At 39.6% G+C, this 13211-nt stretch overlaps 1 protein-coding gene across 1 annotated transcript; it reads right to left on the reverse strand.

Moving 5' to 3' along the window:
• Nucleotides 1–2555: 2555 nt before the first annotated feature.
• LOC110458748 lies at nucleotides 2556–8381 on the reverse strand. The gene is made up of 2 exons (XM_021510636.1): nucleotides 8018–8381; nucleotides 2556–6065 (listed from the first exon to the last, which is right to left on the reverse strand). Exon 2 carries the CDS (start codon nucleotides 6042–6044, stop codon nucleotides 4011–4013), a length of 2034 nt encoding a protein of 677 aa, XP_021366311.1. The 5' UTR covers nucleotides 6045–6065; nucleotides 8018–8381; the 3' UTR covers nucleotides 2556–4010.
• Between the last annotated feature and the right edge of the window lie 4830 nt (nucleotides 8382–13211).

Raw genomic sequence — 13211 nt, forward strand, 5'->3', positions numbered from 1 at the left:
GTCATGTGACTTCCCCGACTTATTGCCAGACTGTTAAAACGCCATCAGGACAAAATGAATAGATAGCAGTATAACCACGCCTGATGGTACAGTTGACAACATTGTTGAGAAGTTTATTGAAATATTGTGAATTATTGTGCATGTTGCCACTTACTCATCTATCGAGTCGAATGTCCAATAAATATGTGACATTTGATACCTTAAACGTCTCCGTATCCAACTCGCCTTTTCAACACAATTTGTTTTAGCTTTTAAACTCAAATTTGCTTTTCATATAAACCGACTCATTGGCTTATAAATAAGGCAACCTCACCCTTGCCGCAAGAGACTGCGTCATAAAGCATTATGGGGTTCCTCATATAAACGAAATAAATCTCAATTTGATCGTAATTAGCGCAGCCGAACGAGATAAATTAAGCATAGACATGCATTAGGAAGAACATTTTAAGAAACTTACCTTTGGTGATGAATGTGTCGTCGGTGCCAGTGACGTGTCAGTATAATAATTCTTTCACAATTCATTATATCCCGTTATATTTTTGTATTTTACCCATCAAACCTAACGTTTTATGGATGGCAATACTTCTGTGCATTATGTTCACATGATTAACAGTTACGAACAGGAAAATCACATATTTTAGTCTGCACATTTCTCTGACCTTAATATGTTGAAAACACAGTGGCTCAGGTCAAACATGAACTTCCAAACAGGCTGTTTAATATCCACACATCTCAGAAGAAGTTTATGGCCATTCATGACTTCGTTAAATTCGGAATACGTGATTTCTCTGTATAATTCAATCCCCGTCGTATACCGACAGTCATCTTGTCCAAGGGGCTAGTTACCAAATATTAGATGTGCTATTATGAACCCATTATATCGGATCGTTTAATATCCGAGCATGACCCCGGGTTCTCGCCTGTCATTTTGAAAACTCGAGGATAATTCTTTTGGAGATGCAGTTTTTTATATTAAAATTCAAAGAAAGATGATGATAAAAAGATAAGGTTGTGATTCTGTTTTCGGAGCGGAATCATAGGTTGTTATCGATATTATATTCAAAGTCACAATAGAACATAGTTTGATGATGCGAAAGTCTGCCAGTGACTCAAATACAATTCTAAATTATGTAAACTCTGTGTCTCTTTTGAAATAAATGTGTATCGTTGTCAAGAAATGATCCCTGTTTAACTTAAGATTTTTTTTGAATTGGATAGAAATGCATCAAGAGATGAAAAATGCACTGTCTTTTATAGCTGGGGTCTCCTATTTCTAAGTCCTATACAAGTAAGTAAAGAAATCGTTTTTCCCTGTTTTATGTTGTTGGTAAGTAATTGGTACATGTCCTCTGCATGGTACTTTGCATGGTACTTATATGGCATTGAGTGTTTACAAGCTCGTGACAGTTAAGATCGTTAAGTAAGTGTTTGTAATATACACCGGCAAGTACGAGCGGGAAGTATTTGTTAGCCTGTGCACATTGGAGTGACCACATACTTGAAAATTGAATGGTACCATCACTGATCCCACTAACCTCGATTGTTCATGTTATCTTTTATTTCATTATATTTCCGAAATTATCGTAGTGATGTGTCAATCAGTTCAAACGTAATCGGTACACTTCACGTTTCTCGGTATATAGTACTTAGCACCTCACTCGGAACCTCTCGAACAATACTACTGTGGTTAAAGTTTAGATACATAGATAAGCAGTGGACCATCGAAAGTGTAGGAATGAATGCATTAACCAGGTGAAACGTCGGACCCTGTTCATAGGACATCCCATTTCCCATTCATATCAGTATACAACAAATGCCTAGGGCTCAACATGGGTATATTTATTGTGTATCAGATTTTAAGTAGGATGAATCACCATTTTGGTTTTAGAGAAGCTACTGAAAACACCTTTACCAGGTCATTGCCTGTGATAGTTAGTTTTAGAGAAGCTACTGAAAACACCTTTACCAGGCCATTGCCTGTGATAGTTAGTGCTTAGTGCTTATCCAACACCATCTCTAGATTTATGAATTACACATACCACAAATTATAAAAAAAATTATCACGATATGGGCACTTGTGTACGTTTTTTTTTTATCCGACCGATTTCCCACCCTGCTCTCTATATAAGTTGGTGCAATGTTACCTGGAGCTTAGTCGTGTTGTTTTGTCTGTTTCGAAAAACAAACATTGTACAAGAAAACTTTTATATGAGCTTATGTGAATCACTCTTGTTGGCTCATTTGAAAACTCACAGGGAGACTTCTCGTGAGAACAAAATTGGAGCATCCGGAGAAAACCTACCTAGTCGGTTAGGTGACCCCATACCGTATCATGTTCATTAAGAAAAAAGTACCACCATTAAATGGAGTGATAGTCTCTTTTATCAATGGGCAAATAACTTTCTCCAACTATTTAAGTCACACGGAATGTTCGTTAATGTGTTTGAGATGGTGCACGCGCGCACAGGCATGTTGAGTGTGCACGTGTGCTGAAATTATTGCAAAGTTTATGTAACTCGTACATAATGTTATTAATCTTTATTATGACACCACAAGAAGTATACATTATTACATATATAAATCACCAATTAATGACGTATTAATAATACGATATACACAAAGTGATGACGTCACATTACTTCAAAAGATGTGTTATAAAACTAGACATGAGAGTCTAATACTAAAATAAATTTATTACTAAAGACCCTACACGGAAGACTTAAACAATTGTGGATGCTAATTGAACATGTATATTCAATATACATGTAAGCTTATTAGACATGTATACTCATTGTACATGTATACTCATTGTGCATCTATACATGTATACTCATTGTACAATGCTCATTGTATATGTACGCTCATTGTACATGTATACTCATTTACATGTATGCTCATTGTACATTTATACATGTATACTCATTATACAATTCATTTTTATGAAACATGATTAATGAAGCATCAAAGGAAACATAAAAATAAAATGTGAAATTTGTCTGTTAAGATTTGAGCAATGACAAACTAAAAACATCAAAATTCATGGTGGTTCCTTGGACACTGTCAGGTCTCAATCTGAAATATGAAAATTAAGGGCCAAGAGGAATTTACATATGAAATCTAAGAAAAAAATCTTCCGATACTATTTTTACAGATAACGGTAACAATTCCGAATCGTCAAAATCATAGATAGCTATCTGGGGGCAATCTTGATTTTAATCAACCATTGATTGAATTCAACACACTACCACACACATGTATGAGTTATCAAGTAAACCAGTATCCCCTTAATAAAGGATCAGGACTCATATCATCAAAACATAATGTTATGTTACAGACGATAAGTGACAATTAGATACTTCGTTTGCATTATTAATTATTAACCTACATATCCCTTCCATACTCAACGTTCACCTCACTGGAGTAGAGAAGCATAGCAACAACAATAAGTTGTGTTATCTGTACGGTCAAAGTCACTGTTATTTTCCTTATAAAGTACAGTCATATATACATCGCTATAGATATGTCACTTCCATATTTAACAAACACCTTACTAGAGCAACACTATTTATCTTTATTTATTACAATTATATATAACTACGCAGTGGGATATGAAAAACTTGAAAGTATGAAACAAAAGTTCAGGAATAATGAATTTCGTTAGGAAAAATATATCGGCATCAAGCTTGTCTATACGAGGCTATTGATACAGTTTAACTTTTCAACATCTCATGAATAATTGTTAAGTTTGAAATGTTATGATGTATACCGTACTGGCCAGATATACAAGTTACTGTAGAACCATTTATTTTCGTGGGGTTAAAATTTCGTAGTTTCATATACTAGCATGTTTCAACGACATTATATTTCGCTGATTTCTGATTTTCCCCTATCTATATCATACGAAATTTATGTTTTCATTGGGATTTTTGTTATCCACGAAATTAACGAAATTTAATGTCCCATGAAAATTTATGATTTTACAATATACATTGACTGTCGTCTGATTGTCTTTAATGTTGTAAATGTGTTATTCTCTCCTTGGCAGGGTTTTTATATTGAGTACATCCTCCAACACCATCAACGCCAAGGGAGTCTCTGTATTCTCTGAGAGCCCTTCGTGTGTCTCGAACAGTTTCATAGCAGATCCCCAGGAGATTGTGTACTATCCAATATTCACCCCCGCCCTGATCCTTATCATATTTCACGGCCCGAAGGTGAATCAATGCTGTATCACGCTTCCTGATATCTCCAAGTTCATGGTAACACAGAAAAGACAGGAACACGGCGTAGGGCAGTGGAGGGATTTTAAGTGCATTCCCGATAAAACGTTTTGTGATTTCCGGGTGTAACTCGGGTGGACAGAATTGTGTAGCTTCTCGTACGAACGTGATATCCGATACAAATGCCTGGCATCTGTGTAGTAAGTTGTACCCACGTCCAGAAAAGAGCTGTTCATACCTGTCCGAATAGTTACAGCTTGAGATATTATCAAGATAAATTGTGGATGAAGAGATCATTTTATCACATATTTCCAGTGATTTCATGTAATTCCCAGTCTGGTAGTAGTATGTTGCAAAACTTAAAAGTCCTGGACTTGTACAGACTGTTGCAAACGGTCTCAGTAGGTTCTTGGATTTCCGGAGAGATTTGTACTTCTCTTTATTTCCTCTAGCAGTGACGTGCTCACCGAATGTCTTCATCCCTGTATACGATAGTGCCTGAACTGTTGCGAAGTAGCCTATAAATTCATCGATATCCGATCTTGATGCAGAAAGGAGTTTCAACGACACAGGAAGTGAATCTTCATTTTCTCTGAATGAAAATAGCTTACAGAATATATTCACATCACATTCATATTCTGATATTTTTTGTGGAGGTAGTACATATCCCTTTGTCCCTTTCCTAACACTTTGCATGAGCTCTCCTATGGTTGGTTGTATGTATGTTCCAACTGAAAGACATCCCCATTTCATGTCATAGAGGTCAGTGAGAACACGAAGAAGTTTCCGTTGATTTTCACCATAAACTTTGCCAAGGAACATATTGTTGTTCTTAATGAAGTAGTTCGGACAATGTCCTACTTTCACCCAATTGACTAAAATCTTCAAGCAGAGCATGAAACAGAGAAATGTTTGTTTTTCTTGCCAAAATGATCCAGGCGTGCTTTCTACTGCATGAAATATAACTGTTTTTATAATATATGATGAAATAATATCTTGTTCACCTAAAATTTGTTTCACCATGCCAGATATTTGTTTTAAGAAGTACTTGAGAAGTCCATACACGACAAACTGGACATGAGTTAAAGAATGAATAAGTTTCCTTTCCGCAGTCGTAAATGAAATCCTCCACTGTACGAACTGGTCAGCAGACGTTTTATCCCCAACGGGGACTAGATGGCAACCACCTTGTACTATCTGATCTCTCAAAGTTTTATCTGGCCATCCACTCAGGCGTGGCCTACTCAACCACTCGTTTGCTTCACTTGGCCAATAGTAAAACTGAAAGGAAACGACTCTATCTAAATCAACAGAATGTTCGTCTTGTAAAGTCGCTGCTGGGCCATGCATTTCCATGTTTGTCTGCAGTTCCTCACTGAACAGATCAGTAAATGTCCGTCTGAATATTTCACTTGATATGAAATACACGCCCCTTTTTTGAACAATGGCTGGCTCCAATAGTGAATCATATCCCTTCCCCAGTTGAACAAGTTCCAGGTTTGCATAACCAGGTCGGCAGTTAGTATCTCTCATCATCAGAACTGTATTAGTTTCGCTGTCGATTTGATAACTAACGTCCTTATGGGGACACATAACTATCACATGTTTGACAGTACACATCAAGTCTGCATCGGACCCTTCAAAGTGCATTCCTTCTGCTCTACTACCAGTGGTAAATATTTCGGTCATCATAGAATTTTCTAGTTGATCGATCGCAACTATCAGTTTCCTTCTGACAGCCACTGTCTCCCGGCTCCCTATGAACCCGTCTAGGATGTGATAAAGAACCCAAGATTTATCGTACTGCTCACCCTGATCCGACATCTCGGTGATATGTCACAGAACCTGTAAATATCACATGGAAATAACATTATCTTATTGTATAAATTGTAGTAAGTAAAGAAGTTAAGTACAAATCAAACATCATGTTGTGCTTTGAAATAGTACGTTGGTATTTTCCATCAAAAACATAACCTTGCAAACCAAAATATTTAAATACAAACAATTATTATTCTGTACCACATTGTATAGCAGAGATTTAATTGACCCCATTGACCCCGAAAATCGGGACGTAAATGATGAAAGAGGGTTAAATCTTTTTAAGACTATCTCATTTTTGAGTTAAAAAAAGTGCCCTTAACGTATTTTTTCTCGGAGAGTTCCCGAGTAAAGGAATCGATTATGAGAATGATGTGGTTTCCTTATTGGTAATAGGTTCGTCGTCAAAAGTAGAGGTAATTATTCATTAATTGATTACTTTTTTTAAAAAGAAAAATGATTTCGGTTTAATTTGAATATCATCTAACACGGAATCGCCCTGGTGGACAGTGTCGCAATATTGTATCAAAAAAAGGAAATTAATTTTCAACTGTTCAGGACCTTGACAACATAAGTAAATAAAGGCATTACACTGATAGTCAAAATCATTTCCTGTTTGTCAAGATTTGTTTTTAAAATCAAAATGGTCACCATGCTCACTGTTTGAATAAAAAGTTTTTTTTTTACCGAATATAAAGTCTACAATTTGTTAAAAAAGAAAGAAGGAATATCGAACTCTGAACAAAATTGTAATAATCGACACAACTAAGACAATATATGAACAATGAAAAATATTTACACGGAAATAGTTTTAAAAAAGTACAGCAGGAATTGGACCAGGCCTTCCGACAAAGGAAGCGTTTTCTGTTTTTCATTTACATTACCATGTTAATCTTGATCAATTGTTAGAAATGTCACGTCCGTAATGTAGGAACTGGGGCGGTGAAACAAAAGTGAATGGCATTTTTAACAGCATTATAAAAAGATGTTGATATTCATACTGCACAAGGAAACGGAACATTTCGCAATACAATCCCGACAGCTATAACAAACGTTGCCTACAGTCTTTATCAACCTGCATCTTACTCCGAAAAACGGATATCGTTATATTTCGAGTAACCTGTAAATTCCTAATAGTCTTCGGCATGGAAACAAAGTATGTCGTGTGGCAGGTATGCTACTGTCAGGAAAGAGAAGTTTCAAAATATTCACGCACACAGATGAAAAGTAAGGTGTCAATGTCGACCTTGTTGTTATTTGTATAAGTCTTGTGCACGTGATTTGCAATGTAGAAAGTGGAAAGAAAAGAAATCGTTGATTATTCTGAAAGTAACTTGAAAGTCAAGTAAAGAGCACCTTGTTATTGGAATGATTCTTACACAGTTAATATTGACTTCTTGTTTAAATTTTGTTTTAGCCGTTGTAGTTACATGCTGTAATTGAACCGTTATTAAAGCTTTTCGCCTTTCTGCCTTTCTCTTTTCTTTATCTTTTACGTCCAATGATTACGTAATATGACTGTGTTAGTTTATCAAAGAATAGTCACGGGACACACTCGTGGTCATTTGTATCACGTATACGCGACGTGGACCTGATATAACAGACCGAGGTTGGTTAAAGGTCAATATTGCAAATCGTAGATAACAAAACTAACGTTAAATCTTTATGTGATTATAGTATTATCTGTCGTGTAAATATATTATCCCGTACAATACACCACTAAAAGTTACAATTCAAATATCATTAAATTACAAACAATATTCCACTCTAAAAATTATCAAGGCGCCCAGTTGAATTGTAAACCCAACCAACCAACATAATACATAAGAAAACACTAACATATAGTTGAACCGCGTCATCTCGAACTCTTTTAACTCGATCATGAACCCGTATAACTCGATTCCTCGGATAACTCGAAGTTTCCCCACGAATCCGTCGACTTCGAGATAACGAGGTTCGACTGTATGTTTAAATCTTACCAGAAGTGTTATCAACTAAAGGTTCCCCTTGGTTTGATGTGGGATGTCAGAAGAATTTGTAATACACCTTGACGAATCCAGAGAATGAAGTGAACTGCTCCCATCACTGTTGATGCTGTCATGATGATATGTGTACGATGTGTTAGTTCATCACAGCCTTTCTCGAAAGTATTAACCCATCTCAATCTAAAATATAGCACAATATTAGATCAGTAATGAGTTTCACATTCTGCACATAAGTTCATATATGTAAATATATCAATGTAAATTAAGCGTTGTATATCGGTATCAGAATGTAAGTTAAATTCCCTGTATGACAGAAGTTTAACATCCTATCTCTGTATTCGCCGACTCTCTTATGACCCGTCTGTGTTATCTGGTTGTAATATACCCTTACAGAGTTTAGCACTAGAGTAGTTATATATAATCAGGTGTTTCCTTGTTTCACTCTATATTTTCCCTTTCAAAGTCACTTAACAATCAAGGAAATAGAGTTTGGGTCATACGACTTTGAATCGAAAGTGAGTAGTAATAGGAACGTGACCAATGATAAACAAATATGAGGAAGTCACGTATGACTTTCGATTGGAATTGTTGAAGTTGTCGAATCCTATGGTTAATGTTATATTTATTTACATGTTGAAATTACGATTCTGTTTAACCGTGCCATCTGAAATGGAACAACATGTTAGAAAGTCATAAGGGGTGTTCACTTTGGCAACACCACAGGTCAGCGCCGTCAACACTGATGTATGTAACACCACAGGTCAGCGCCGTCAACACTTATGTATGTAACACCACAGGTCAGCGCCGTCAACACTTATGTATGTAACACCACAGGTCAGCGCCGTCAACATAGATGTATGTAACACCACAGGTCAGCGCCGTCAACAATGATGTATGTAACACCACAGGTCAGCGCCGTCAACACAGATGTATGTAACACCACAGGTCAGCGCCGTCAACACAGATGTATGTAACACCACAGGTCAGCGCCGTCAACACAGATGTATGTAACACCACAGGTCAGCGCCGTCAACACAGATGTATGTAACACCACAGGTCAGCGCCGTCAACACAGATGTATGTAACACCACAGGTCAGCGCCGTCAACACAGATGTATGTAACACCACAGGTCAGCGCCGTCAACACAGATGTATGTAACACCACAGGTCAGCGCCGTCAACACAGATGTATGTAACACCACAGGTCAGCGCCGTCAACACAGATGTATGTAACACCACAGGTCAGCGCCGTCAACACAGATGTATGTAACACCACAGGTCAGCGCCGTCAACACAGATGTATGTAACACCACAGGTCAGCGCCGTCAACACAGATGTATGTAACACCACAGGTCAGCGCCGTCAACACAGATGTATGTAACACCACAGGTCAGCGCCGTCAACACAGATGTATGTAACACCACAGGTCAGCGCCGTCAACACAGATGTATGTAACACCACAGGTCAGCGCCGTCAACACAGATGTATGTAACACCACAGGTCAGCGCCGTCAACACAGATGTATGTAACACCACAGGTCAGCGCCGTCAACACAGATGTATGTAACACCACAGGTCAGCGCCGTCAACACAGATGTATGTAACACCACAGGTCAGCGCCGTCAACACAGATGTATGTAACACCACAGGTCAGCGCCGTCAACACAGATGTATGTAACACCACAGGTCAGCGCCGTCAACACAGATGTATGTAACACCACAGGTCAGCGCCGTCAACACAGATGTATGTAACACCACAGGTCAGCGCCGTCAACACAGATGTATGTAACACCACAGGTCAGCGCCGTCAACACAGATGTATGTAACACCACAGGTCAGCGCCGTCAACACAGATGTATGTAACACCACAGGTCAGCGCCGTCAACACAGATGTATGTAACACCACAGGTCAGCGCCGTCAACACAGATGTATGTAACACCACAGGTCAGCGCCGTCAACACAGATGTATGTAACACCACAGGTCAGCGCCGTCAACACAGATGTATGTAACACCACAGGTCAGCGCCGTCAACACAGATGTATGTAACACCACAGGTCAGCGCCGTCAACACAGATGTATGTAACACCACAGGTCAGCGCCGTCAACACAGATGTATGTAACACCACAGGTCAGCGCCGTCAACACAGATGTATGTAACACCACAGGTCAGCGCCGTCAACACAGATGTATGTAACACCACAGGTCAGCGCCGTCAACACAGATGTATGTAACACCACAGGTCAGCGCCGTCAACACAGATGTATGTAACACCACAGGTCAGCGCCGTCAACACAGATGTATGTAACACCACAGGTCAGCGCCGTCAACACAGATGTATGTAACACCACAGGTCAGCGCCGTCAACACAGATGTATGTAACACCACAGGTCAGCGCCGTCAACACAGATGTATGTAACACCACAGGTCAGCGCCGTCAACACAGATGTATGTAACACCACAGGTCAGCGCCGTCAACACAGATGTATGTAACACCACAGGTCAGCGCCGTCAACACAGATGTATGTAACACCACAGGTCAGCGCCGTCAACACAGATGTATGTAACACCACAGGTCAGCGCCGTCAACACAGATGTATGTAACACCACAGGTCAGCGCCGTCAACACAGATGTATGTAACACCACAGGTCAGCGCCGTCAACACAGATGTATGTAACACCACAGGTCAGCGCCGTCAACACAGATGTATGTAACACCACAGGTCAGCGCCGTCAACACAGATGTATGTAACACCACAGGTCAGCGCCGTCAACACAGATGTATGTAACACCACAGGTCAGCGCCGTCAACACAGATGTATGTAACACCACAGGTCAGCGCCGTCAACACAGATGTATGTAACACCACAGGTCAGCGCCGTCAACACAGATGTATGTAACACCACAGGTCAGCGCCGTCAACACAGATGTATGTAACACCACAGGTCAGCGCCGTCAACACAGATGTATGTAACACCACAGGTCAGCGCCGTCAACACAGATGTATGTAACACCACAGGTCAGCGCCGTCAACACAGATGTATGTAACACCACAGGTCAGCGCCGTCAACACAGATGTATGTAACACCACAGGTCAGCGCCGTCAACACAGATGTATGTAACACCACAGGTCAGCGCCGTCAACACAGATGTATGTAACACCACAGGTCAGCGCCGTCAACACAGATGTATGTAACACCACAGGTCAGCGCCGTCAACACAGATGTATGTAACACCACAGGTCAGCGCCGTCAACACAGATGTATGTAACACCACAGGTCAGCGCCGTCAACACAGATGTATGTAACACCACAGGTCAGCGCCGTCAACACAGATGTATGTAACACCACAGGTCAGCGCCGTCAACACAGATGTATGTAACACCACAGGTCAGCGCCGTCAACACAGATGTATGTAACACCACAGGTCAGCGCCGTCAACACAGATGTATGTAACACCACAGGTCAGCGCCGTCAACACAGATGTATGTAACACCACAGGTCAGCGCCGTCAACACAGATGTATGTAACACCACAGGTCAGCGCCGTCAACACAGATGTATGTAACACCACAGGTCAGCGCCGTCAACACAGATGTATGTAACACCACAGGTCAGCGCCGTCAACACAGATGTATGTAACACCACAGGTCAGCGCCGTCAACACAGATGTATGTAACACCACAGGTCAGCGCCGTCAACACAGATGTATGTAACACCACAGGTCAGCGCCGTCAACACAGATGTATGTAACACCACAGGTCAGCGCCGTCAACACAGATGTATGTAACACCACAGGTCAGCGCCGTCAACACAGATGTATGTAACACCACAGGTCAGCGCCGTCAACACAGATGTATGTAACACCACAGGTCAGCGCCGTCAACACAGATGTATGTAACACCACAGGTCAGCGCCGTCAACACAGATGTATGTAACACCACAGGTCAGCGCCGTCAACACAGATGTATGTAACACCACAGGTCAGCGCCGTCAACACAGATGTATGTAACACCACAGGTCAGCGCCGTCAACACAGATGTATGTAACACCACAGGTCAGCGCCGTCAACACAGATGTATGTAACACCACAGGTCAGCGCCGTCAACACAGATGTATGTAACACCACAGGTCAGCGCCGTCAACACAGATGTATGTAACACCACAGGTCAGCGCCGTCAACACAGATGTATGTAACACCACAGGTCAGCGCCGTCAACACAGATGTATGTAACACCACAGGTCAGCGCCGTCAACACAGATTTATGTAACACCACAGGTCAGCGCCGTCAACACAGATGTATGTAACACCACAGGTCAGCGCCGTCAACATAGATGTATGGTATATTTATTGACCCTTTTAACCACTTTTTCAGTTAACTTTTTTCATTCAATTAATACGAACTATATGTGTGCATTTAAAACCAAAATAAATAAATAAATACTTAAGACTAAGCTTAAGATTAGTTCTATAAATATGGTGACACTTCACGATAGCCTTATTTAATCGACACCCATATGTATGCACTTCTACTTGTCGTAGGCGCATAGCTTTCAACCAACAAATGATTTGTTTTTATCTTGTGATTGCCTTGTTACTTAAGCATTTAAATGTAAACTGTCCGTAGTTGTACTGATTTTTTTATTAATATATAAGCTGTGTTATGGAATAAAACAAAAAGAATATATAATTGAAATGCACTAAACATAAATATTTAATACACTAAACATTGATACCTGATACACTAAACATAACTATCTTATACACTAAACATAAATATCTTATACACTAAACACCGTTACTAGGTACACTAAACATAAATATATAATGCACTAAACACCTTTACTAGGTACACTAAACATAAACATCTACTACACTAAACATCGACACCCGGTACCTTAAACATAAATAACTTGATCAATTAACACCGTTACTAGGTACACTAAACATAACTATATAATACACTAAACATAACTGTATAATACACTTAGCATAAATATCTAATACACTTAACATAACTATCTCATACACTAAACATCACTATATAAAACACTAAACATCGACACCCGGTACACTAAACACAAATATATAATACACTAAACATCGACACCCGGTGCACTTAACATAACTATATAATACACTAAACATCGACACCCGATACACTAAACATAAATATCTAATACACTAAACA

Source organism: Mizuhopecten yessoensis, unplaced genomic scaffold (genome assembly GCF_002113885.1).
Source record: "Mizuhopecten yessoensis strain PY_sf001 unplaced genomic scaffold, ASM211388v2 scaffold9739, whole genome shotgun sequence".
NCBI lineage: Eukaryota > Metazoa > Mollusca > Bivalvia > Pectinida > Pectinidae > Mizuhopecten > Mizuhopecten yessoensis.

What these genes read in the sequence shown, in the direction of transcription:
- LOC110458748 (XM_021510636.1), bottom strand. Translation starts at nt 6,044, where the DNA reads ATGTCGGATCAGGGTGAGCAGTACGATAAATCTTGGGTTCTTTATCAC.